Source organism: Phoca vitulina, unplaced genomic scaffold (assembly GCF_004348235.1).
Source record: "Phoca vitulina isolate PV1807 unplaced genomic scaffold, GSC_HSeal_1.0 scaffold1, whole genome shotgun sequence".
NCBI classification, from domain to species: Eukaryota; Metazoa; Chordata; class Mammalia; order Carnivora; family Phocidae; genus Phoca; species Phoca vitulina.
In genome coordinates, this window is record NW_022589704.1 from 57,985,718 (window position 1) to 58,011,470 (window position 25,753).

General features: G+C 34.8%; 1 protein-coding gene across 1 annotated transcript in view; it reads left to right on the plus strand.

Moving 5' to 3' along the window:
* Positions 1-25,753, plus strand: part of SP3 (Sp3 transcription factor) — a 57,467-nt gene that overhangs the window by 28,600 nt on the left and 3,114 nt on the right. Inside the window, exons 5-6 of the mRNA XM_032407888.1 lie at positions 17,590-17,782; positions 23,152-23,348. Of these exons, the coding sequence (XP_032263779.1) occupies positions 17,590-17,782; positions 23,152-23,348 (390 nt within the window). The remainder of the gene's footprint in view (positions 1-17,589; positions 17,783-23,151; positions 23,349-25,753) is intronic.

The following is a 25,753-nucleotide window of genomic DNA, read 5'->3' on the forward strand; positions in this document are numbered from 1 at the left end:
TTTTTTTTTTAATTTTTTTTTAAAGATTTTATTTATTTATTTGACGAGAGAGAGAGAGAACAAGTAGGCAGAGAGGCAGGCAGAGGCAGAGGGAGAAGCAGGCTCCCCGCTGAGCAGGGAGCCCGATGTGGGGCTCGATCCCAGGACCCTGGGATCATGACCTGAGCCGAAGGCAGCGGCTTAACCGACTGAGCCACCCAGGTGCCCCGTAACTTTGTTCACATGTTTGAGATGCATGGTACCTGTTTATTTCATACCACTCTGAGTTGTGTAATTTTGTTAAATTTATAGCTTTTCAAAGACTCGACATTTAGAATTATGTTTCAGAAACCAACCTATAAACCTGTGGGGGGAAAAGCCAAGAGAAGCAAAAGGAATTTTAGATGTAGTCGTGCCTGAGTGTGAGGGAGTTTAGAAGAATTAAATGACTTTGCCTGAAGTCTTTTTTTTTTTTTTTTTTAAACACTATACGTTTTGTGTATTATAAGAATAAAATGATGAAAGATTTTAAAAATATAAATTCTGTATCTTTGAGCAATACTTACTGAAGTATTTGTGGAACAAATGTTACATCTGGGATTTGTTTCAAAATAATATGGAAGCAGTGTAGATATAGAAAAACAGAATTGTCCCAGAGTTGATTGTTGAATTGGGTGATGGGTACATTGGGGTTTATTATATTGTTCTAATTTTGTATATATTTGAGGTTTCTTTACTAAAAAGCTTTTGGAAATGTAGGTCTTGTTCTCTCTTGTTTTTGATTAGGGGACATTTTGGATGGCTAAGTTTTTTGGTGGTTGGTTGGTTTGTTTTTGGATTGCTGAGTTTCTAAAAAAGAAATTTAATATATAAGATTGGACTTAATTTTGGTGTCAAAAATCCCATGATATTTGGGTTACTGAGCCTTGTTCATAATAACAGCTTGGACAGGGTGTGAGAAATACTTAGTTGTTTCATAAGTGCCACACTATTTCAGTTATATAGGAATAAAGTAAGGAAGTAAAAATGCTGTTAGACATTTCAAAAAACAAATCCACAAGATTTGGTGATTAGCTATTGGAAATAAAAGATTAGTCCTTTGTTTTAAAAAAGATCATATCATTGGGAGATTTGGGAAGGGAAACTGATCTGGGGGAAGCAAAGGGAAAGCAGTTTTTTGTTTTTATTTTTTGAAGATTTTATTTATTTATTTGAGAGAGAGAAGAGAGAGAGAGAACAAGTCAGGGGGAGAGGCAGAGGGAGAGGGAGAAGTAGACTCCCTGCTGAGCAGGGATGCAGGGCTGGGTCCCAGGACTCTAGGATCATGACCTGAGCGAAAGGCAAACGCTGTTAAAAACCCCCTGAGCCACCCAGGTGCACCGGGAAAGCAGTTTTAATGGATTGAATTTGTAGTTCTAGGTTGAAATGACTGTTGGTAGTAGAGATGAAGGACTGAAATTCTGTAGCAGTGATGGACATGGAGTCGTGAGAGTAGATAAAACTGAACAAGAGAGTGGTAAAAAGGAAGGTGTTTTGGGAAATTTTTAGGATGGGGAGTCTAAATTAGCTGCTTGTTAGCATCAATAAAACATGCAGAAAAACATATTTTCCACCATCTCTAGGACATTATTGTAGGATTATAAAGTTTTAGTGGGTGAGGGGCGCCTGGGTGGCTCAGTCGGTTAAGCGTCTGCCTTCGGCTCAGGTCATGACCCTGGGGTCCTGGGATCCAGCCCCATGACGTGCTGTCTGCTCAGTGGGGATCCTGCTTCTCTTCTGCCTCTGCCACTCCCCCCTGCTTGTGCTCTCTCTCTCTCAAATAAATAAAAAAATTAAAAAAATAAAGTTTTAGTGGGTGATAATTTCTTTGGGTAGCAGAAAGACATTTGTCTGTCTCATTTCTGGCATCGGAAAATTTAGTTTGGACTCCATAGATTTGGTTTCGGATGTTTTGTTGGTTGGGATTTGGCTTTGTCTGATTATTTTCTCTCAGCAAAGCATCCACATGGATTGCTTATCAGTTCTGTTATCACTTTTGCTTTATTTAAAAGAGCTTATTTTATTCTAGACTCTTAATTAATAAGTTAGAACACCAGACTTCAAAACAAAGATTTTGTAAAGGAATTAAATGCTATATGAAACCAGTCCACATATATACCAGTGCATTTATTCCCTAAGCAAAATTTGCTCTTATTTACACAAGCCCCTCCTTGTGATGCTTTTTTATTGCCTACTACATATAACTCAGTGTGATACTCTTTAATTCCCAGTATTTCATCTAATCCAGCCATTATCTTGGGTCCTCAAATATGCCAAAATTCTTTCTTTGGATGCTTATGTGAAGGTAGAATAGAATTTAATAAGCATTTATCTATTGGAGGAAGAGGGTTTCAGCCTTAAACCTGTGAAAATAAAGCCTTAGGCTTTGAAGTAGTAATACCTTATATTTTGGTTAAATAAATAGGCAGTTGATTTTTATGTTACAGTGTTAAATGGCAGTAAGTTAACTTATAAAGATGATAAGGAATTCTTTTTGAAAAATGGTAAAAATATCCTTAGTTATGAATGGTATTATTTGTCTCCTTATTTTTCTTTCACCCCACTTTTGAGGAATTTGGCTTTTCCTCTCCCATTTAATTTTTTTCAGCCCGTACTTGTTTCAGCAGCCATAATCACTTAGGCTTGGTACAAGAAGTTAAAGAAGATTTGAAGTACTTGTTTGCCAAAGTGAAGTAAAAGGAATACTATTTGAGCGCTAGTCTTATCTTTTCAGTTGCTCTTACTAGATCTTCAGAAACCTTGTTGAAGAAAAAATTAAGTTCCATAGTAAAGAAACTGTATGTATTCTAGAGTTCAAGTTTTAACTAGCTTACTACTTAATTGTTTTGCATTTTGAAGTAGGTGTATACTAGCAAAAAAGAAAAAATTAAAATTCTAATTCCTTAAAGACTTACTTTGAAAGTGTTAAAATGTGATTTAAAAAATGGATATAGTTGTCATTGGTGCTATCTACCTAATATTTCTGGTTTTCTTTCTGGGTACACCCAAGTTAGGGTGTAGCCATTTGACTTGCTTTGGCCAATGAAATATACCAAAGTTACTACTCTATTAGCCTTAAACTCTTAAGTGGGAAAGCATGCAGTATATACCCTCAGCTGACTTATCATGGACATGAATAAAAAGATAAACCACTGAGATTTCAGGGCTTGCTTGCTACTACAATTTAATTTTGCCCTGCGTTTCTAATATGGTAGCTACTAGCTCCCTGATGCAGCAGGTAAGCACTTAAATTCTATACTGTTTACAGGTTGAAATGTAATTATTTTGGGTAATTGAAATATTATTAAAATTAATTCCACTGTTCTTAAGTTTTTTATGTGGCCTCTAGAAAACTTAGAATTATATATGTGATTTGTATTATGTTTCAGTTGGGCAGCACCTATGTAGCACCTATCCTGACTAAAATCAAAATTGATGCAGTAGGGTGCCCTAAAAAAAAATCCGCAAATATGGTTACTTTGGTTCGAGGATCAGGCAGCAAGGAAACTGATATTAGAGAATGGGAAGATGCAATGCAGAGAAGCATCTGGTAAAACTTGCCTGCAATAACTTGCATTTTTCGCTTTAGGGGATGAAGTTGGACAATTGTATTTTAACTGCTGTTAGCTCCATTTGACGAGATGTACGGAGGAAATGAGCTAGAAAATGATTGGCTGTTTCGTAAATAGGAATGAGAATCTATACAGAGGCCAGAAATTTGGGGATTTTGTAGGAATGGAAGAAGCAACTGCTTTTCACCTTCAATCAGTAAGAGATGAACTGAGAAGCCTTTTGAGCAGATAATCAGAACTGTCTAATGGCAAGGACCCAAACAAGGTTATGACCATATTTCATTGTTAAAACATTTGAATGGATTAAGGTGACTCAGAGTGATGGTTTACTAACTCATTTTGGTTAGGGTAAAGAGACTAAAGGTATGGATTCCCTACTAAAGTCAGGTAAAGGTAAGCCCAAGGTACTCACAATTAAGTAGAAGTAGACACAGTCTCATGTGACAGGAAAGCAAAGAAATTTAGTCAGTCTAAGAGATGTATCTAGAAAAAAAGCTGTGGTCTATATATTGGCACTTGGAAATGGCTAGAATCAAATAGATAAGAACCTTCTAAGTTTTTCAGGGAGTTGTGTAGCCAAGGAAACCACAAGCATGAAAAAAGTGTGAAAAAAAATTGTAACAAATTGAGATTTAATGTTCTTGGTTCCTGCCCCCTAGCCTTCTGCCAGCAGGCTGAGAATTCTGCTTAGCTGAAGAGGCACATTCTGTGTCTACTTTACTTGTGGTGAGGAGGATAACAGACAAGGAAAAACTCCTGGAGGGCAGAGCTAAGTAAGAAGCACAGAGAACACTGTACTGAGAAACTCCTCCCATTGATCAGTCGGAGCGTACCCGGTCCTCTGTCTGGGTTTATGAATTACCATGAACCACTGACTGTTGTGTCTTCTGTTCCTCTTTTTTTGAACGGGAGTGTTTTTTAATAGTTATACTTACCTCGTTCTTACATCATTTTTTATGGTTATACTTACCTCATTAATATGTTTATACATATATCATTGTATATTTTGTGTGTAGGCGGAGGTAGATAACTTGTTGTAGTAATAGGTTTCTGTAAAGAGGGGCCATATCTGGACATGATAGAGAGATTATGTCCATATCATCCACAGATCTGGTCTTTGAGCTTGATGCTGTAACTAGATGGGAGTTCTGGGTTATCTTCTGCAGGGTACAGGTGTATTCCACTTGTAGGAAGGAGAAGAAATTGAATGTTTGATCAGCAAGGGATCTTGGGATCAGGATTCTTCATAAATAGTCCAATTCTGCTCTCTTGCCTTTTCCTGTCATTTTGAAGTCAGGCCATGTGATTTATTATGGCCAGTAAAATGTGAATGGAAGTTTAAAAGCAGGATGTGATTTACCACATTCCCTTCTACACTTCCTTGTCAAGGCAGTCTTGGAAGCATGTATCAAGTAGAGGGTAGGTTCCTGAGGGACTGATGAACAGATCCCCCTCTGCCAAACTGAATCAGACATGTAAAATTAGTGAGAAGTAAATAATTTTGTTGTGTCAAGCCATTCAGATTTTGGGATTCTTTGTTACTACAGCACAACCTTACTAGTCCTGCTTGATGTGGTAGGTTATAATTTTAGTCACAGTAGGTGCTCGTTAATGTTTGAATTGAAGACACTGGAATTTGAGAGCAAAGGAAAATGTACAAATTCTAAAACTGCTGATATGCAGCTTTTTGGTTTGTATTTCTTGTAATAGACAAAGCCCACGCGGTGAGGTGACTAAAGTGCCCTCTTATATAGGTGATATGGCAAAGAGATTATGTAGGTAGAAGACAAAGGAAAACATAGAAAACAATGAAACTTGTAGTATACAACTAAAAATAACTGTTCAAAGTTATACGTATGTGGTATGGTTTCCTATTTCTGATGATAGCAACTCAAATTAAGATTGTTGAAAATACACAGAAAGTGTTGTAAATAATCCTTAGGGGGAAAAATAGGCATTTCTTTTTCTTTTTTTGATCCTCAAAGATTTATTTATTTTTAGTGAGATAGTGAATGGGGAGGGGGGCAGTGGGAGAGAATCCCCAAGCAGACTCCCCACTGAGAATGGAGCCCACGGGCTCGTCATGGGTCTCGATCCCATGACCCATGAGATCATGACCTAAGCTGAAACCAAGATCGGACGCTTAACCAACTGAGCCACCCAGGCACCCAAAAATAAGCATTTCTAAAACAATTGAGGAAAGGGAATCTTTTGTTTAAATGGTGTTTTTTTTTTTTTTAAATGAGGGGGCAGGGGAAAATAAACCCCAAACCATTAGTTTTTCTACCCATATAGTGATAGGCACATTAGTTTTAGTCCAATGGTGAGTAGAACCCCTTCCTCCCAAATAAAGTCTCAGTAGAACCCCAGTATATAAAACTGACCTTAAGGGGCTGCTCTGATTTATATGAGAACCTGGGACCCTATATATTCATATTCTCTGCTGATGAACTTAAAGTTTATAGTGTCCTTTAAGGACAGTTTGAAAGCCCCTAAGCTGGAGCAGGTATAGGTACTGTGGTGTATTTTTGGGGGTTTGGGTTTCTTAGGAAAAGCCTCAGATTCTTTAGGCTTAATTTTTCCAGTATTCATATACAATTTTTAACAATCCTGGGGCTAATTTCCAAGTTTCAAACTGGCTTAGAAGATAGACATTAGAAAGGATGATGGGTATGTGGCTTGGGAGAGAGAGAGAGTTGATACCACTGAAGTTGGGAAGGAGGCAAAAAAACAAAAATTGGAATTCTGGACTTATTTTAGTGCCGTGTTCCAGGACTTGTCTAATACCGTAAATTATTTTTAATAATGAATTGGAGTCATTAAACAAAGATTAAATAACATTTTCAAGTTCCTGCTAAAGAAAATAGGTGAGTGTGTAATTCTGGAGAGATTTCCATTCAAAATATGGTGGGTAACCTGTAGTTAATCTCATAAACTACCATCCTAAATAGCTCATGCCCTGAAGGTTTTGATTTTTAGAAGTTTTTGATGTATTTTTAAAGTGGTATACAAATAATTAAACATTGAAGTAGTAATAATACTCTTTTCCAATGTTTAATTTTTTAAAAAAAGTTTTTATAATTAAAACTTAATGAAAAGAGCCCCAGGTATTTTAATTTGAGAAAATGAATTTATATTTTGCTATATGCCATGGCCATTGTATTTCAAGAAGTTATAGTATAATATATTTAAAAAGCATAACTGAAATCTGTTCTGTGATGGCTTTTTTGTTTGTTTGAGAGGTAGGGACAGAGGGAGAAGGAGAGAGAGAATCTTAAGCAGGCTTGGGGCCCAGTGTCACAACCCTGAGATCATGACCTGAGCCGAAATCAAGAGTCCAATGCCTAACTGACTGATGCCCCGGTAATGGCTATTTTTTTTTTTTTTTTAAGGAATATTTTAAGAGATGATTGCAAACCATGTAATTTGGAAGAGAGTTTTCTTGCAGCATGAAATGAGATTGGATTAGTAATAAAATCAATATAGAGCTATTTTTTGCATTTTTTTTTTTTTAAGATTTTATTTATTTGACAGAGAGCATGAGCACAAGCAGGGGGAACAGCAGGGAGAGGGAGAAGCAGGCTCCCCGCTGAGCAGGGAGCCCGACATGGGGCTCAGTCCCAGGACCCTGGGATCATGACCTGAGCCGAAGGCAGACATTTAACCATCTGAGCGACCCAGGTGCCCCTATTTTTTTGTATTCTTGATAAGTAATATATATATATATATATATATATATATATATATATATATATATATATGAATATGGAAGAAGATATGTTTATTGGGTAGGTGGCATGAAAAAGAATAGGGTTTGCCAGGTGAGGTTAAAAAAAATCGTATGTAACTTGTTTGCTGTTTTTGTATATTCCCTCCCCCCCTTTTACTAGACTGAAGAAAAAAGATTTTTTTTGGAAGATTTATTTATTTGAGAGTGAGAACACAAGTGGAGGAGGGGCAAAGGAAGAGAATCTCAAGCAGGGTCCCCGCTGGGCACTGGGCGTGGAGCCCCATGGGGGCTTGATCTCACCCCCCAAGAGATAATGACCAAAGCTGAAATCACAAGTTGGATGCTTAACCGATTGAGTCACCTGGGTGCCCAGAAAAAGATTTTTTTTAAGTGTAATTTTGTCCTCAACTACTTAGACTAGGAAAGTGTTTGCTTATGCCAGGGATAGAATATTTAGATGATTAGGTGGTAAGGAGGTACATTTCTGTAGGATCCAGTTTATGTTATGGTCTGTTTTGAATGAAGAACAATGTTATATCTCCCAGTTTAATTAATGTTACTCATAATATGTTATTTCAATTCATCTTCAGTTGTATCCAAAACTTGAATCTACTTTTAGGATGAATGTTTTGGTACTATTAAGATTTGAATAGTGAGAGTTGTGACAGCTGCTTGTAACAGATCACTTTGTTATTTCTTACCAGTCAAGGATTATTGGGAACTGTCGTCCTTTTTAGTATTTTAACCTGGGGAAGTGGTGGAGAACAACTTTATCTTTTTTTTTTTTAAACTTTAGAGTAACTTTAAAGTAGTCTTTTCTTATCTGAAGGAGAGAGGAAAACTAGTCTCTCAAACTTACAGGGTGGGGAGGGAGGAGCCTTAGGAAGGAACACTGTCTGCGGTAATATATTGATGTGTTCCTTTATAGTTATTCTGAATTTCTTGTATGTGACATTGAAGATTTTATCTGTGAGGTTCCTAAAATGAAGTCCCCCATGGTGGGAAGCAACAAGGGAGATTTTTCCAGATTTTTTTTTATTGTGGTAAAAAGCACATAACATTAAATTTACCATCTTGACATACTTAAGTGTACAGTTCTGTAGTGTTAAGTCTACTCACACTGTTCTGCAACAGATGTCTAGAACTTTTCATCTTACAAAACTGAAACTCTGTATCCATTCTCCCCTTCCTACTCCCTAGCCCTTAGCAACCACCTTTCTACGTTGTTTCTGTGATTTTGACTACTTTAGATGCTTCGTATTAGAAGAATCATACATTAGTTCTTTTGTGAATGGCTTATTTCACTTAGCATCTAATGTTCTCAAGGTTCATCATGTTGTATAGCATGTAACAGGATTTCCCTCTTTTTTAAGGCTGCACAATATTCCCATTGTATGTATACCCAACATTTTCTTTATCCTCCCCAGATTTTAAGTCACATTAATTTGATTTGATCATACTACAGTTAAAGTTACATATTCATATGTTAGGAGGCTACCTTAAGCTCCTGTTCCTGGGAACTAACCCTGGTAGGGAACTGGTTTTTAGCAATACTTGCAGTGTGTTTTGCATAATTCTTTGTCTTATATCCTGGCTCTATCCATTTTCAATTATGTGTTTCTTACTACTTCAAACTACTAACCTTGTTTTCTTATGTAGAAAGTAGGGGAATATATATTAAGTGCTTACAGTGGTGTCTGACAAGTAAATCTTAAGTGCTAGTTATTATCATCATCATCTGATAGAACACTGCTCCCTTAACAGAGACTTACCTAGTACTTCAGATGAAATAAAGTGAAGATTTAGTGTGTTAATTTTAAGTCGCATGGCCTTTTTCTTATATATTTGTGGTGTGGCTATAACTGAGGTCTTCTATAAGGCATATTAGAAAATCAGTTATTTCTAATTGTGTTTACATCTGTGTGTGTATATCCTGTAAAAAGCTGTTATTATTTAGATTTTCTAGGATGAATAATCCTATTGTATAATCTCCTAATTAGGTAGAAAAGCTTTGAAGATAATTTGGAAAACTGCTATAAAAAAATAGAAGGGAGGCTTTAAAAAAAGATAGTTGAGATGAAATTAAAGATTAATTTTAAATAGGGGGAAGGGAGCAGTCATAGAAGAATAACAATCCAGATCTGGGGAGATAGGGTTTGTGGGAAAGAGATTTGCTTCATGTACATATATTTTGTTTATAATAGGTAAAGGAATAAAATTCAGTTTTTATAACTATCCCCTAAAATGTTAACTTCTTTTGATTAAGTTAACGAAGTTGTATTTATAAGAATCCATGTCTGTAGTTGAAAACTCTCTCCTTGAAAGAAAAATTGGAAAAAAAAAGACTTGGTAGCTCTGATATGTCCTTAGGAATGTGAATTGTTATGAATGTGAAAATCTAATTAAAAATAATACATGAGATCTTGTAGGATTATCCTATAATTCTGTTTAGGTGATTTTTTTAAGGCCGGTGAAACTGATTAAAGGGAAAATGTAAAATTTTAGAATCAAATGAAGTAATTTCATCAGGGCTTAAAAAATTGAAGGCAGAGAATATGAAAGCCTTTGATAAGACCAACAAAATCCTAATGATATGCTGTTGATAAAGGAGAATATCTCATTTTATCAACAGTACTGTAATTCATATTTAGTGTTAGTTATTTAAATTAAATATGCATATTCCAGACTTGATAAACCAGTTAAGAATGTATCTTAAATATTCTCTTAGCTCTATTGATAAATAATTAGCCAGATAGTCTTAGGAGGAAGCATTTAGCATTTTCTGGTAATATTTTTAATAGAAATCTAGGCATGCCCTGAGTTATTAATGCTTAACTAATATTGATTATACAGATTACCGTTGGTACCTTCATTAATTCCATGTCAGCTATGTTTGTGTTACATATGCTAAGCCTGCTCACTCTCTCACTTTTTATATGCTTTTAGCACGCCTGCTGCATATTGCTGTTTATATAAGCTTGAATTAAATGGATTTATATTTTCTGGTTTGAACTGAATAACCTTCAGAGCAGACTTTAATATCCATGTAAAGAAACCATGGATTGACTAGAAAAGAAAATGAAGGTATCACTGAACGACAAGAAAGTGGCAGAGTAGTCCCTTTCTGCTATTGATAACATTGAATCTTGCCCTAAATATTTTGTTGTGACATACTACCTAATGTTGAGCTATCGTAATTAACAATAAAATTAAAATTGTTTATCTTTTATATGTATTTGTGTTTTACGATATTTTATAATCAATTAGAGTGTATATGCTTAATTAATATTTATGGGTTCCCTATTCACAGCTTTACTAATAGTGCCATACAGTCAGAAAGATTTGGAGACCGCTGGCTGGCTTTATCTTCCTAATACACAAAAGCAGCCAAACTCTTTAAAGTCAACAGTGCTATATAGTGGTGGCTATAGGAAGTTAGTTTCATCTAAACCCTCACCACACTCCTGTACCCCAGGAGATTTTGCTTCTGTCACATTCTCCTTTTTTTGGTATTTCTGTACTTAAAGTGTATTAATAACATGTTCAGCTGTATCATTCTCTCAGTTTTGTGTTTGTCCATAGGCTACACAAGAAAATTAGTCTGTGTAACCATATCGCATGTGTGTGTGTCTATGTCGTGTGTATTTCATCATTTAAAGTCCCTGTTTTCTCTCTTTTCCTTCAAGTCTTGCCCAGATACATAGGTAATTTTTTTCATTTCTGTATCCCTATGTTTTATTAGGGTAGGCCTTGAAAACAACCATAATCATGAGATAGTACTGTCATATACCAGGCCAGATGAAAAGGAAATTTAAACATTTTGAGGTAGAGAGTAAATACAATTTTAAAAAAATAGTACTGTTTATAAAGTTCTTAAGTGTGTATGCAAATCTATTTGCATTGCTTAAATTTTTTGGCATTTAAACTTGTTTTTCCTTATGTACCCAAAATCATGTTTAAATAAGCATATTCATTTTTTATATTGCTAGTGTATATTATACGTGTATTGCTACTAGACATGTTAAATCTGCCTTTGTTGGCTAGCTTAGGAATTTCAGTGACATTTTTATAATGCTTGCTTTCCCAGCATAACTCTTGGGAAGTGTTGTATATACTTGTTTCCAATTCATCTTCCCATTCTTTTGAATCTACTCTAGGCAGGGCTGCGTCCTAACTTCTTTACTGCAACAGCATTTGTCAAGATCACCTGTGATTACCACATTTTTATATCCAAACGTCATTTCTTAGTCTTCATTTTACTTATCAAGCATTGACACCTCTGATTCTGTTCTTGAAATGATTGCTTCACTTGCTTTCTGAGTACTAGTTTCCTTCTGTCTCACCGGCTGGTTCTTTTTAATCTCTTCTACTTGTTAACTTTGAAGTGGCCCAGAGTTTCCTCCTATCTGTACTCTATTCCAGGTCACTCTCAATAACCAACTGTATATGTTGATGATGTCCAGATTTATAACTGCAGGCCATACTTTTGCCTGAACTCCAGACCCACCAACTGCCTGAGTAGCATCATCACTTGGTTTTTTCTTCGGCACCTCAAAACTTTTGTATCCAGTAATGGGTCCTTGATTGGCACCCCTCTCCCACAATCTTTTCTACTTCTGGTCTACCCTATCTCAGTTAATGGCACAAGAAAAAACCCTTAGAATTGTCTTTAACTCCTTTCTTGTTCTCACACCTCACAAAAAACCCTGTTATTAAGCCTGTTAGCAATGTCTTTGACTCTACCTACAAAATACTTACTGACTCTGACCAATTCTTACTGTTGCCTCATTAACACCTTAGTTTTAGGCCACTATCATTTTTTGCTTTGGTAATTATATAGTAGCTTCCTAATTTAATTAGTCTCCCTACTTCTGCCTTTGCCTCCCAGCAGTCTCTTTAGTGCAGTAGCTAGAGTGATCTTGAATTTATTTTAATAAAAATGTAATTTAAGTTATATCACCCCTCTACTCTTAATCCCTTGGTGGCTTCCCTCACTCTGAATGAAATGTAAAGTCCTTATAATGGCCTGTGAGATAATATACAATGTGTAACTCATATATATTCTTATCTCCCCCATATTTTTACCTTTGTGATCTTATCACTTACTATACTTTATTCATAGTCATTTCATTCTAGCCACACAAGCCTCCTTGCTTTTCCCTGAATACACCAAGCATACATCCAACTTGCTTTTCCTTCTGCCGGGAATACTTTCCTCCACCATACTTGATCTTTTGCCTCTAGGCAGTTTTCTCTGACCACTCTAAAATAGCCAGTACCTCACTCCTTTTACTTACTGCCTCTCTTTACCATTTTTTCCATAACCCTTTATCACCTAAAATACTGTGGATGTATTTATTTGTTCTGTCTTCTTCCAACTAAAAAGGAAGCTTGATAAAGGTATGAACTTCATTCTTTTTAACTGTTTTATCCTTAGAACCTACAACTGTGACTGGCACATTGTTGTCATTCACATACTTACTGAGTGAATAACATTATATTCTAAACATCAGTTTATGGACTTATTTTTTGGAGCACACTCATCTTAAGGATTTTGTTTTGTTTTAAATTCCTATGTTGGGGGAAGGTGTTACAATTGATTATATAGGAACTAGAGATGAAACCACAACAAAAGAAGTTGACCGACACAGAATTCCTAAGTAATCTCCTATAGATTACTGAAAAAAAATTATTTAGAATAATACTTATATCGAAGTATAATTGAATATAAGTATATTGAGTGTAAGTATATTGAATATACATTCAGAAATATGTAAAATCATATGTGTATAATTTGATGAATTTCCATAAAATGAACACCTAGGAAAAATTACCACCCAGATCAAGAGAATAAGATATTACCAACAACCCAGCAATCTCCCTATACCCAGTCATTACCCCTCTTAAAGGTAGGCAGTCACCATACAGTAGTTTTACCGGTGGTTTTGAGCTTTATATAAATGGAATTTCGAGAGAGTGAAAGCACGTGCGCGTGAGCCTTTTGTTTAAAATTATGTTTGTGACATTTGTTTCTGTTGCATATAGGTTGTTAATTTTCATAACATGTTTCATTGTATGAATGAATATATCATGATTTATTTTCCATTCCAATACTAGTGGATATTGGAATTGTTTCATTTTAGGGTGAATTTTTTTACTTTTGGTGTCATGTGTATGCATTTCTGTTGGAATAAAATTGCTTGAGATATAGGGTATACATAGGATTAGTTTTAGAAGATATGGTTATAAGATTTTCCAAAGTTATACCAATTTACACACCCACCAGTAGTGTGGGAGAGTTTCAGTTCCACTACTTTGCCAGCAGTTGGCCTGGTCTGTTTTGAATTTTAGCCGTCTAGGTGGTATGTAGGATATCTCATTGTGATACTAATTTTTATTTTCCTGATACCTAATAATAATGTGTACCCTTTCATACTTGCATGGGCCATTTTAATGGATTATTATTTCCCCTTTTTCTGAGCTTTATAAATCGTAGATTTCTAAGAATAAGTAGGCATCACATGTAGGACATTAATAAATAGAGAGCACAGTAAAAAATATTTTCCTAACATCTACACTAAGATATTGAGGAAGATGTAACCTTGACCACCTAGTACTGGAGACTTATTTTTAAGGTGTCTGTAATTAAAATGGTATGCAGTTGGCAAAGGGGAATTGTTTCAGATTTATTGGATTAATTATTATTATCATTAAGATTCTAAAATACCCCAGATTGTGTATGAGCAAGTGAAGTGATTAAAACTTGGTGTAACACTTGTTGGGAAATTAATCTATTATTTTTAGTGAGCACTTTGTGGTCCTGTCCCCATGAAATGACTCTTAATCTTATAAAAAATCTCTTTATGTATTATTTGCAGATAGAAGGAGCATAGAAAAGTAGAGGGCAAAGTCTTTCCAGGTAGATTATTACCTATATTGGAAGTTCCTCCTTAGGGAAAGTTTGTTCATTCAGTTAGATTGTATTTTCTGAGCACCCTGGAGTGAAGCATTTATTATCTAAAGGGATGTATGAGCCAATAAATCTAACTACCATAAGTATATATAAAGGAGATGATATCTGAACTAGCCTTGAAGAATAAATGGAGGTTAGATGAAAAAGGAAAGAACTAGGAAACAGTCTAGGCAAAACGCACACACAAGAGAGTGTCATTGACAAAGGGCATATATTTTGAAAATGATGAGAATTTTAGTGTTTTTAATACTGAAGTTGGAAGAGCAGGTTGGGGCCAGATTGAGAACATTCTTGAATACCAAGTTAATGAGTTTGGTCTTTATACTGTAGAAAATAGAGAATTAGTGTAAGTATGGTTATCAGGAAAGTGATGCCATTAGATTCTTACTTAGGAAGAAAATTCTGGAAGCTGTGGAGAAGATGGATTGACAAAAGAGGGAGATGAGAGGCTGGGAATGGACTGACAGGAGTCACCTAGAGTTGATAGTTTGAGCAATTAGGTGGCTTATGATGCTGTAAAACTAAGAGGGATGCAAGGAGAAAGTTTGGTAGGTGGACCAGATGTGTTCAATTTATATGTTAGGTTTTATGTCCTGTGTTGTGAATATTCATGTCCATGACACATTGTTTAAACGTATTTTGTAGGTTCCAGTAACAGAATTAGCAATAGGAGCAGGAATGTGCTATAATACCCTCATCCCCTCAGTCAAGTTGCCCTCTCTTATCAGTTGCTTTTTTTGTTCTCTTTATGTCTGTAAAACTTTTCTTCTGTCTCTCTAGACTCCTTTATCCATTCTTGATATTAGTATTTTGTCCTCCTTTTTACTTGCTGTCTTGTCACAATAATGTAAGACAAGCAGCTTTAAAAACATCTGATAAAATTCCTCATTTTGTGGACTTCAAACTTATCCAACTTTGCATATATGTTATCCATATATTAATGTGTTTTATTTAACTGATAAAGCTAGTACTGTGCAATGTTTTTGCAAGTTACTTAGGTATTTTGTCATAGTGATGCAGATGGACATCTGATTATAAAGGAACAGAGGTCAGTACTCATTTATGTTGTGTATTTGGAGGAATTTTATACATAGTTTAATTCTTCATCCTTTCACTGAGGAGAGAGAAACCAATTTTCCCTTAATTTCCAGTCGTCGAATTCTCTCTGGGTCTGGAGTCTAGCACAGTTCATGGCACATAGTAGCTAATTATTTACTGGACGAATGAATATGCTTGTATTTTTTCTTACTTCATGTAATAGAGGAAATTGTGGCTAAATCATTAGCTAAACCTGTAAGTGCTGTGGCTTATCATCCCTTCCTCACATTTTAGGGATTTCAATCCTGTATTTTCAACCTGTCTGTAATGGATCTTTCTCATAAGCATTTAAACATGTTCAGGTTTTTCCTGTCTTTAAAAACAAAACATTCCTCCCCTTAACTCTCCTCTTTGGTCCCATTAAACTACTGCCATGTTTTTGTCTCTCAAACCAGACTTCTTGAAAAACTTACTTGTACTTTATATTAAACACTTTCTCACTTCTTACCCATGTTCTTAGTTTAGTTTCTTCATTTATCTGCAAGATTTGATGTTGACTACTTCCTTTCTTTCTTGAAATACATTCTTTGCTTTCTTTGATGTAGCACATTTTTCTGGATACTAATTTCCTTTGCAGGTTCCTCCTCTTCTGCCGGTTCCTTAAATGTTTGTATTCCTCATAGGCTACTTTTTTTCTCATTCTATTTATAGTTGTGGAGTGATCTCACCTACTTCTTTGGATGGACTTCATCACTGTATATATGCTGAGAATTTTTCTTTTTTTTTTTTTAAGATTTATATATTTATTTTAAGAGAGCAAGTGTGCATAAGTCGGGGGAGGAGCAGAAGAAGAGGGGAGAGAGAATCTCAAGCAGACTCCCCGCTGAGCATGGAGCCTGATGCAGGACTCAGTCTCACAACTCTGAGATCATGACCTGAGCCAAAACCAAGAGTTAGATGCTCAACCGACTGAGCCACTCAACATCCCTATACTGATAATTTCTGTATCTGTAGCACTTGCCTCTTTTTTTTTAAGCTCCAGAGCTGTAGGTCCAACTTCTTTACTTGTATGTCTCATGAACAGTTCAGACTCCATGGTCTTGAACCTTGAACTCATTAATTGTCCTTCTTTACCTCTATTTGGACCTTCTCCAGTATTCCTGTCTTAGTGAATGGTACAACTATCTACCCTGTTGCCCAGGCCAGACTCCCCTTTCTTCCTACTTTTCTGCCTGATTCTTAGTTGTAGTTATTCTGATAAACTAGTTTTAAACTGTTTGAGGCATTTTTCTTGATTGTTGGCTATATATTCTAGTTTTTATTGGTTTAAATTCAGGAGTTACTAGGCACATTTGATTTTTTAAGGCTATTTTTGCCCCAGTTATTAGTGACTGATCTAGATCTAAAAAAAAAAAAAAAAAAGATTTTTAGTTTACATAAGTTGAAGTAAAAATCTACAAGAATTTGTTTTACCAAAGATGGTTATATTCAGTATTTGTTCTAAATCCTGTATTGTTTCTTTAAAAAAGTTTTCTGAGATGAAAAAACATCTTAGTTTCACATAGAAAATGATATCGTATCATTATCAGTATAAATAAAGATGATTGGCTCTGCTGAGAAAATGGCATAACTTGCTGCCATGTCCACTCTTCCTTACCATTGCATCCTCATTCTGTTTCCCAGTCTGGTTTGTAATAAAACTCCTTGAAAAAAGAAACTGTCTCATAGTTCTGTACCCTTTTCCACCATGATGTTATGGCTATTGTAGATATTTTAGTAATGATTGACTTAATTTAAAGCTTAAATTTGTGAGTAACAGATTCAAGTGAATGACCCCTTCTTTTGCATTCACATAGTACCTATAGATAGGGATGATTAATTGATACAGGTTATGAAAAAGAGGTTTAAGGCATTAGAATTTGTTCTAATCTGAATTGATTGTTGGATTTATTGACTAGTTGAACAATATATAATTGAAGTTTCAGAATTGATGATTCAGCTTGCTCAAAAAAATTGTTTTTCTTAAAAAAAGCAAGCTCTCATGCTGGCTTTATTCCCTTTTTTGGCTGAATTCTTTGATATTTAGAATAAAATAGAAATAGTTTTAAAAGAATAAGTCACAATAAGGACCAATGGTTATGTTCCACAAACATGAGTTTTGACTTTTACATAGTATTCACTTTACCTTAGAGAGGCTCAGATCTCATGCTTTTTGGGCCAGTGGGCTGCTTCTCATCTGTATTTGCTTTTTTCTTTAGATATTAGGATCAAGGAAGAAGAACCTGATCCTGAAGAGTGGCAGCTCAGTGGCGATTCTACATTGAATACCAATGATCTAACACACTTAAGAGTACAGGTGGTAGATGAAGAAGGGGACCAACAACATCAAGAAGGAAAAAGACTTCGGAGGGTAGCTTGCACCTGTCCCAACTGTAAAGAAGGTGGTGGGAGGTATGCACACATGAAACATACTCTTTTTTTTTTTTTTTTTTTTTAGGCTGCTAATATCATCACCCTAATTTTTGAAATACTGCATGCTGTATCACTTAATTATGGGAACTTATTCATTACATGATCATTTTGTGTGTATGTCTGTATGAGTGTGGCAGAAAAAGTTAGAGAACAAAATATATAAGATAGAATTTTCAGATCTAAACGCCTTTTTTAAAATTAAAGTTACTTCATTTGCCTTAAAAAAAAAAATGTAGCAGATGCCATTTAATAGGCCCATACCAGAAATTAGCCTATTTGCAAACCAGCAATGAGATTTGCCTAAATAAGATAAAGTTGATTTTTAGCTTGAGAATAGCAGTTATATAAAAATAAGTTCAGAAATAGTTGATAAGCATAAACATTTTCTAAACATTTTCTATTTTCAACAGAAATGAATAATAAGCCTAATGATGGAATTTTTTTAAAAAGTGGAACTGTAGTATTTCAGTTTAGTGCTTTAAAAAAATAAATGTTAAGACAGAATAACATGACAGGAAAAACTAAAAACAGATTACTGATTATATTAAATGTGGATGATTAAGAACTTGAAACTCAGATCATATTTAAAAAACGAAATCCAGCCTTATGTTGATTATAAGGAACATCTCAAACTGGCACAGGAGTGTTGAAGATAAAGGGATGGAAATAGATATATTAGGGAAATGTTAACAAGAAAACTTGGATAGCAGTGTTACTGTTAAGCAATGAAGGATTAGGGTGAATATCATCAAATGGATAAATAGGGGTAGGTTTCTTAATAATGCGAAGTTTTCACCATAACTTTGAAATACATAGAGCAAAAACTGATAGAACACTGTAAAGACATAGAGATCAAATCCCCAGTCCTAGTGAAAAGCCTTAGCACATCTCTCCCAGAAACACTGTTTAAATTTAGATGAAACATACTATTAATTCAGTTAATGAACTTCATCTATTAGAAATAGCCTTTCTAGCTGCCTTTGAGTTGGTGCTATTAGTTGATTTGCACATTGGCCAGTCCATTCGCAGTGATGGTAATAATGACTAATAACTGCTAACATTGAGAGTTTTAGACCGTTTTAGACCGTCTCATAAGTGAGGCACAGAGAGGTTGAATGACTTTTAAGAGCAACACGCAAGTGAGATTTGGACTCAGTGTCTGCCTCCAGAGCCTTAACCACTGTACTGTACTTACTGCCTCACAAGTGGATTTGCTTCTGCATCTGATCCTTAGGTATTTGTATTTACTGGTAATTATTCTAATTGTTTGAAATATTTATTCTTTGAAATGTTTTGGTCAATTTAAATAAGTAAATGTGGAATTTTGGTTAGGCAATAACTTTTCTGAAACTTACTCTCATTTTTAGAATAACTTTCAGATACATTGTTCATGAAAGTCAAATCTAATTGAGGGTCCAAAAAAAAAAAAAATCGAATTGAGGGTCAAGACTGGCCTATGTTTTACTTGTCATTTTCTTGAAAATCCTTTAGATTTGTTTTCATTAAACTAAAACATGCACATAAAAATTCAGAAACACAGAATAATGTTAAAAGAATACCAAACTTATCCCCTATCAAGATAACCATTATAACATTTTTTTATATATCCTTCCACATTTTACATATCTTTTAAAGTGGAATCATCTTATTCTTACTGTTTTGCCTGTCTGTGCTCTTATTTTGAAAAATTTTGTGACCATATTTCCAAGTCTGTATAGAGTCTACATCAATTTTTTAATGGCTGTTCTGTTATTGTATGGATGCATAAGAATATCTTTTTTGAGAGTTTATTATTGTCATTCCAATCCTTACACATACATTTTTACACATTTGCCTGATTACTTCATCAGTGTAAGTTGGCAGAAATGAAATTGTTGGATCAAAGGGAATTGTCTGCTTTTCTATCTGTATCAAGTTATACTCCTACCAGTGTTGTATGAGAGTATCTGCTTTCCCACACACTTGCCAACACTGGATTTCACATTTTTTAATACCTTTTAAAATCTGACAGATAAAAAATAATTCCTCATTATTGTTTCATTTAGTATATTTTTTGTTACGTTGTGAGATTCATTTTTTGGTATGTTATTTTACCATTTTAAAATTTCTGTTGTGAATTATTTGTCTTGTGAATCTTTTAACAGTTTGTGTGTTTAACTGTCATATATGCAGATGTTTTTTTCCTGATTTTACATCGTCTTTCAACTTTGTCAGTGGTTTGCATAATGCATTGTTAACACAAGTAAAAGAAGAGTTCTATCACTTAATTTATGCACAAAATTTTTAGTTGGTCGGTCTTTATGAAATACCTTATAAGGAGACTTAACTTTAAATTTTTTCTAGAACTTTTGTGAATTTTTTTTTTTTAAACTTATAAGCAATCAAAATTGAAGTTCTTAAGAAAAAACTGTATTGTTTCTTAGAGCTAATTTGAACAAACTTCAACTAACATACATGATAGGCACAATTGTGTCATTGACAGTTGCTGCATCTAATTAATAGAAGCATAGCATATAGTAAATCCAGAACATTCCAAAGTATTCTGCAAAGGTGAAATAGGGAGTACTTTAAAAATTTTAGAATATTGGCCTTTTTTCCTTAGCCATATTCTTTACACACACACATACACACACACGTGTACATGTGTATGTATGTATAAAGTGACAGCTTTAGAGAACAAAATTTTGTTTACCTTCTTGAGCAAGGTGTAAAATATAATTATTTTATATTTATAAAAAATATAAAATATAATTAAATTTTTAAAATTGTATTCATCTGGGCATTTAACCAATATTTATTAAGCAGAACCAGCCTTCAGAAACTTTTTACTCTAGTGGGAGAGACAAATAATTTTAATAAAGTAAATTCTAAAGGCATTATTGTTATGTGGGTTTTGTGTGGATTAAACATTGATCCCATATTTTAAAAATTTTCTTCTCTGTCAGCATTTCAGTTGGTGTCTCATTTCTCCCATCCCAAGCAAAAGAAAGCACTTGATATACTTAACTTTTAATTCCCATACTGAGAATTAACTTTATTTATTCTGTGTCACTCTGTCTTGGCATTGTTAAGTTATTGAGAACAAGTTTAGGCAATCAGGAATAGAAACTTAAAATTGTTTTTTCTAGGTTGTATGATAAGTATTAGTGGTCTGATTATGTAAATCAAGAAGAAAACTTACGGCCAAATCTTTTATTACCTTTTTATTTGTTGAGAAAGTCAGTTCTCTTCCTTCATATCACATGCCATAAATCCATATCTAGCATATATAGATACTATCTTGAATAAAATTTCCTTTTTAAATAGAAACTTGGACCCGGGTATTGGGCTTTTCCCTTACATTACATATATTTGTGTGCATCCCTGTCCCCATTTTTTTTTTCTTAGATGCCTATCCCATTTTCAAAGAGTATTTCTTGTTTTCTTAAATTCAGTTGAAAATATCTTTCCCGGGCGTTTTGGTTCTTTGAGAACCCAGATTCATTACTGTAATTTATTACAATCTTGTGCTTTGTTAGTGCTCTCAAGCTAAATTTTGCTAAGTTAGTAAAATAGCACTTTTGAGTTTATAAAAGCACATCAATTCACTCGAGTGGTATGCTTAGCATAGAGGCAAGAAGTCATGAGTACAAGAGTGAACTGAATTGGGTTCTCTGTGAAATTGCTATGGTGAACACAATATGTAAAATTGGTTTGTACACCAATAATCACAAACATTGCTCTTTTTCTTAGGGCTGTTTAAGAATAAAATAAATTTTAAAAGCTAAATTAAATGGAAATATTGGCTTTGGTTAATACTTTGGCATTGCAGGTGAGCCAGAAAAACCTGTTTCACTCAACTCAGCTCTTGGAAAAGAGTTGTAGAAATTGGGGGTGGACTGGAGCAGAAATTAGAATTGTGTTAGATTATGACGTCCTTGCCCTTAAGACAACAGCATGACTCCTCCTTGTCTTTACTTATGCTATTCCTCTGCCTGGAATGCCTTCCCTCCTTTCTATCTAAATCCTACCCACCTCTTCCACGAAGCCTTCTCTAACTACTGGAGCCCACATTGATGTCTCCCTGTTCAGAACACCTATGGCATCTAACAGCCAGCACTGCACCGTTTAGCACTGTTTGTCCTATGGCAATTTCACATGCTACTGAGTGTGAGTACATTAAAATATAAATGTGGGGAAATATGCATTTTTCCAGTAAAATTTGAAAAGCGATAGGTATAATATATAAAGGAGGATTTGCAGGCTTATGGAAAGTTCACAGGCTATACCTAGACTGTGAGATTGTGGGAGGAGGGGAAGTCGGGGTTCTTAAATGTACCTTTTTTAAAATCTCAGAAACATTGCAAAGTTTATATGATTTTGACAGTCTAAAATGTCATGTTTTTTGTGAACTCATTTATTTTTATTCAGTAACTAGCCTATTTTTTTTTTTTTTGAGCTTGAGTAATAACATTTTCTATAGTGTTTAATATTTATTTGAATATCAGTTCTGGAATCAAAAAAGTTTTCTTCTTGCTTAGGCCAAAATACTTGTGTTCATTCATCTAATAAGCACATATCCCCCAAACCTTGTTCTTGGTATCAAATACTAAAATGTAACAAACGTCAAATTTTGCGCTATGGAGAACTGTATTTTTATTATATCACTGATGTATATAACTTGGGATATCTTTGCATGGTTAATATGAAGGGAATTTTAATTGTAAAGATAATTTTGATTTATATTTATTTCATATAGTGCTAAGGGAGCTGAGACAATAGCTTTGTCTAGATTTTTTCCTTTGATTTTTCTCCAAGTCAGTGTATACTCAGGGTGTGGCTATACAAATATATGAATAAATACGCTTAAGTCATGTTAAAGTCTGCTTAAGGTGCCTATCTTTTTTTTCATTGTACCTGTAATTAGTTTTGCAGTCATTTCTTGGTTTTAATTTAATTTTTAAATTAGCCGACATCATGACTTTGAATAGAGCATTTAGTTTCTTATACAACTAACATAATGTGGATTGGGCCTATGCATCAAATTTGTGAATGGTTCTGACAGAATAATAAAAAGCTTTATTTATACATTCTTTATGAAATGTCCTTTTAAATTATGTAATTCTTGAGCATATTTACATTTGGACAGCAATCATATTAATTCTGAAGTAAAATTAATATGTAATACTTATATGTTTAAGACATACAAATTTTTATTTAAATTGATTTTAAGTGGTCTTGGTTTCTGATTGACCTCATGGTGATAATGTCTTCTATTTGCAATTCAACACGGGAATATATGATATAAGTGGTAATGTTTATTTGAATATTTTCATATAAGTATATATTATTCTTTGTGTGTTTTTTAGAGGTACCAATCTTGGGAAAAAGAAGCAACACATTTGTCATATACCAGGATGTGGTAAAGTCTATGGGAAGACCTCACATCTGAGAGCTCATCTGCGTTGGCATTCTGGGGAACGCCCTTTTGTTTGTAACTGGATGTTCTGTGGTAAAAGATTTACTCGAAGTGATGAATTACAGAGGCACAGAAGAACACATACAGGTTACTAATATTTACTTTTACCAGACAAAAATGAATTACAGGGCAACATACTACCTTGAAGTTTTTTTTTTTTTTTAAAGCATACTTTACTGATCTGTATCTTTTAAAATATGACCAGTTAATCCATTTTTTATCTTCAGCAATACCAATGTAAAAACAATAATTCCGGGCCCCTGGGTGGCTCAGTCACTAAGCGTCTGCCTTTGGCTCAGGTCATGATCCCAGGGTTCTGGGATCAAGCCCCACGTTGTGCTCCCTCCTCAGAGGGGATCCTCCTTCACCTTCTTCCTCTGCCTGCCGCTTCCTCTGCTTGTGCTCTCTCTCTCTCTCTGTCTCTGTCAAATAAATAAATAAAATCTTGAAAAAGTAAAAGAAACAGTAATTGCAAATAAGCCAATATGGCTTACCTTGTAAAATAACATTTTATTTTATTTGGGCTGCTTTTTACCCCCTTTTTTAGTTAGCTTTTTTTGTTTTGCTTTAACATCATTGAATGTCTTAAGCCACACTTAACGCTTTTCTTGTTTATTATGTTAACATTTTAACATAATAAACATTTTATTTATTTATTTCTTTTAGAGAGTATGGAGGGGAGGGGCAGAGGGAGATGGAGAGAGCATCTTAAGCAGACTCTTCGCCGAGCGCGGAGCCAGATGCGGGGTGATCTCATGACCTGAGCTGAACCCAAGAGTTGGCCACTTAACTGGCTGTACCACCCAGGCGCCCCCTATGTTAACATTTTAAATTAGTTGTCTGCTTTTACTCTTGACCTTTCTTACTCTTCTTCCTCAATACTACAATAAAGAGTAATTCCTTTTTTTCTGATAAATTCAAGCATTTCACCTTTTCTCGTTTTAATATCTATGAGGTAAGCAAAAAACATTGCATTGAGGATTAACCAAGATGTTATTGATGGAAAGACTCTTTGATTTAATTGTTTTTACACCGTATTGTGTGGTTATGTGAAAAGAGCCTAGGAATGACACAAATTAAATCCTAACTTAATATATCTTAGAGATAGTTTTCTCTTGCTACCATATAATGGTCAAGGTATTCATCAGTCTATGCTCAACACTGAAGAATTGAAAAATCTATATTTACAGTCACTAGAGAGCTTGGAAGGAAGAAGCGTGGTGAAATGAAAGACTGTGTTGGTTTTTGAAGTCTCCTAGATCTGGATTCAAATCCAGGTTCTCTGTTAGATTAGGCAAATAAGCTGTCTCTGACTCTGCTTTCACACCTCCTACGTTCTCTTTAAATATACAAAATAACCTGTGAAGTATGTAGTAGTATGTATATTACATGTTCTACTTGTTTTATTTTCTGTCTCACTTGTTCGATAGGTAGATGAGCTTATTATTAAACTGTTTGAAACTGCAGCAGTGTAGGAGAGTAGATAAAGTATGCTCACAGGCAGAGATCATTACTGCTTGGGATAGTAAGGGATTATTGGGCAGTGGGCTGGGATAGTAGACTTTAAGATGGCCTGATGACAGAAGTTTCGTCTGTGGAATTTGATCAGCAGGATATAAAAAGGAAAAAAAAATCTGATCAAATGAATGTGGGAAACACTTGGTTAAACAGGGTCACCACAAGTACCTTCAGGGCAGCACCTCTTAGGACCTTTAATTGAACGTTAGCAAGACTGTATGTCTGAGTGGGGAGATGTAGTATGTGTAGCATTTCCCAACTTCCTCCGATGTGCCATTTTCCATGGAGCATCTTTCAGGATTAATTCCAAGAGAAACGCTGGGAAATACTTTCCCAGAAGAATAGAACAGTATGCGAATAGAAGAGGTGAGAGACCATTTGCCGTGAGTGAAGATGAGATTCTATATAGCACATTTCTGTTAATAAGTAGGATTGAGCCACAAAGACGTCCTTTTAAGTTAGGCAGTAGAGAATTTAAACTAGTTAGTTATCCGCAAGTTACGCTTGTATTCCCATACCACTTAGTATAATGATGGAATTTTACAGTGTAATACAATTTGGTATTTCAAGAAGATTTGTCTGGCATTGATTTATTGGATTGGAGAGGGAATGACTTAAGGTGTCATCAGAGCATAGATCAGGCATGAAGCCTGGTGAAGACCTACTTAGGGTGGAGGTGCTGGAACGAGATGGTAAGAATTTTGAAGGAAATTAATTAAGAAAATACAAGATTTGTTTATTGATTGATTTCTCTCTGGATTCCCTTTAGATTGGCCTTTTGCTTTATCTTCCAGTAACTCTCTTACATAGTAGGTCTCCAACATTAAATAGACTTTCAGCCTGTCTTTTGTATTTAAAAAACGTATTTCATTCATGCTGGGAAATAAATTTAGGCATCAGGGTCTTAAATTAACTTTAATATCATGATATATCAGGCTTGCTCTTGACTGTTCCAGCTAAAATCAAGTCATCTA